At 34.8% G+C, this 3,041-nt stretch overlaps 1 protein-coding gene across 1 annotated transcript in view; it reads right to left on the bottom strand.

Annotated features, from left to right (window-relative positions):
- LOC137626809 (uncharacterized) overlaps positions 1-2,574 on the bottom strand; it is a 6,023-nt gene extending 3,449 nt beyond the window's left edge. Inside the window, exons 1-2 of the mRNA XM_068357798.1 lie at positions 2,486-2,574; positions 1-42 (exon numbers count right to left, since the gene is read on the bottom strand). The exon at positions 1-42 is cut by the window's left edge and continues 2,421 nt beyond it. Of these exons, the coding sequence (XP_068213899.1) occupies positions 1-42; positions 2,486-2,574 (131 nt within the window). The remainder of the gene's footprint in view (positions 43-2,485) is intronic.
- Positions 2,575-3,041: the final 467 nt, after the last annotated feature.

Raw genomic sequence — 3,041 nt, forward strand, 5'->3', positions numbered from 1 at the left:
TTATACCGGTCACATTCATTGAACACTGGGCGAGAAGTCATCCTGTAACAAAGTAAAGAAAAGAGACTTTTTAAGAATGCATTAAATTGCATATAAAAATGAAGATAGTTTTTGTGAGGAACATTTTTACCCCTTTGAAAAAAGGGTAAATTCTTCTTCGGAATTATATATATGTAGTTCATTTTTTTTAAAAATTAAAACTATCTGCAATATATATATATATATATATATATATATATATATATATATATATATATATATATATATATATATATATATATATATATTTATATATATATATATATATATATATATATATATATATATATATATATATATATATATATATATATATATATATATATATTTATATATATATATATATATATATATATATATATATATATGTGTGTGTGTGTGTGTGTGTGTGTGTGTGTGTAAGTAGTATGGACACAGGAGCAATTACTCAAGCATAAACATATTGGAGTAGGGAGACGCGTTCTGTTCTTTCATCCATTTATTTGCGCCGACGTTTCGTATCAGCTTGATACATTTTCCAGGCTGAAACGATTACAAATCAATTGCGTATAAGTAAAAAGATACACACAACGTTTACCAACACCAAAATTAAAAAGCTTTTTACTACATTAAGAATAAAAACAGAGTAAAAACATAAACACATAATAACAGTGAAAGGGCTCGGAGCGAATATAGAGAAACAAATTAATTCATTAATAATAATAATAATAATAATAATAGAAAAAATATATAATAATAATAATAATAATAATAATAATAATAATAATAAAAATAATAATAGTAATAATAATAATAATAATAATAATAATAGAACGAACAAGAAACCTACCCACATCGGTAGCGTAAGGAGAACTGACATGAAAAATTGTTATGGAAGGGAGTGTAAACAAAACAACAGGTAATTAGGCAATAAACAATTGGGTGGAAGACGACTGGTGGTTAAGAGAAGGTACAGTTAGCTTAATCATTATTGATTCAAGGGTGGTTAGTTCGTCTATATGTCGGGTTCTTCCTATTATATTAAAATGACTGGTATCTATGTGTGTTTTGCAACTTTTACTGTGATTTCTTATGTTAGATTGTTCTAGATTTGATAGTCGACAACCCGTCCTATAGCCAATTCCCTGATGAGAGAAAATTCGGACTTTTAGCAGCCTCCTGGTGCAACCGATGTAAGTGCCAAGATCACATCTGGGACAATTATACTTATAAACGACACCGGAGGCAAACAGGAGGCTGATCTTATCCTTGACTTGGAAGAGTGAGCCGATAGTTTGGGGGTTTATGGGAATTAGTTTCAAATTAAGGGCAGGCAATTGCTCACTGAATAGGTTAATGCATTTTTCCCCAAATTTATTATTATGGAGAAAGGAAAATCTAGCAAACATACGTAGCTGGGGGACATTGTGGACTATTGGGGTTGGATTGTATTTCAGATTGAGTAGCTTATTAAGGGATCTATGAAAAATTTAACTTGTCATAACTTGGGTGTTAGAATGTGAAATAAAAAAGTTTAACAAAATTGCATACCGAATACCCAAGGTATAACAAAATGAAAAGTCAAGATAAGCCAGGGGAAACGCTTGTAGCTGTGGTATGCTGGGAATGGGAAGTTGAAATAATATTTCAGTAACATAACCTTAATCTAATTCAGTGCACAGTAAACATATACATATAAAGTAAACATAATACACACAAATATAAAGATAATATAACTGTCCTAACACTGGACAACACACTGGTGAGATAAGGGGATTACGAGGTACAGGTTACAAAATACTTAGCCGAAAAAGTTCACAAAAACGATACAAAGAGATTGGGTGAATCAGAAGACAGGGCTGTTGCTATATGTGCAAAATTGGGGATTTATTAAGAAAAGACGTTTGTGTAAAGAATTTATATTTTACATAATCGAATTTAAGAACCTTTTAACATTTCCAGACTCAAGATGTAGATTTAAAGACCCATCTCTTAGGGCATTTCCACAGTAAACCCTAAAATAGGTTGTTCTGATGACATATACGTCAATTATAAATGATAAAGTAAAGGCATCCTTCTTACGAACCATCACAATTGGAGAGGCTGAGGGGACTCACTTTCTCGAATCATGCCTTGCTCTTGTAATTCATTAATCTCTCTTTCAATTGCCTCTACATGACAGACGGGATTCCTATAAGGTTTTAAACTAATTGACGAGTGACTGCCAGTCTCGATGTTAAATGGAAACCTATTAATTCTCTCAGGGGTTCATCTCCAACTGCTATTAAGTCCGCAAAACCCCCTACAATATTTCCCAGTCTTTTGTGATAATTAATTGGGGTCGCTCCAACAGCTGTTTGATGGAGCTTTCTCAGCCTATCACCACTGGAACCTTGATCATGGAAGTATGTGGACGCCAGTGTCCATCCGGCTATCACAATCAAACATAACTCAGTCGCAGACTGACTCAGTGTCTAAGTGGAAACACTGGGTACTTACATTTATAAAGGGAGTTTCAACCTTTCCTTCGGTGATGGTGGTGACTCCTGGAGACATGAAATCCCCCCACTTAAGATGTGGTTTTACGTACACTAGGTCGCCTTTTCACATTTCCTATGCGGGGGCCACTTATAGGGAGTAAACGGTGGAGGATGAATTGATTCACCTGTCTCTGGCTCGGCAGGAAGCGCCTTCGCTATCCCAGCGAGGGCGACCCTAACTCGAGGTCGTGTTTCACCTATAAAGGGTATCTCTGTCTCTACTTTCCACCTCACTTCTAACTCCTCCCCATCAGGCCCCCGTATAGTCACTTGCTTTTCCTTGATGAAATCAATCCCGAGGATAATGGAAATATCCCCAATATTAGATGTCGGGATGATATAGAAGGCATTGGTCACTTCTTGACCCTGAAGGTTGAATCATTGTTTGACGATACTTCGGGTCATTAGTTTGTGACCAATAGCCGTGTTCAACATCAGGCACTCCTTCGATATATGGAGAGAATCAGTCTCCAAATGCTCTTC

Source organism: Palaemon carinicauda, chromosome 34 (assembly GCF_036898095.1).
Source record: "Palaemon carinicauda isolate YSFRI2023 chromosome 34, ASM3689809v2, whole genome shotgun sequence".
NCBI classification, from domain to species: domain Eukaryota; kingdom Metazoa; phylum Arthropoda; class Malacostraca; order Decapoda; family Palaemonidae; genus Palaemon; species Palaemon carinicauda.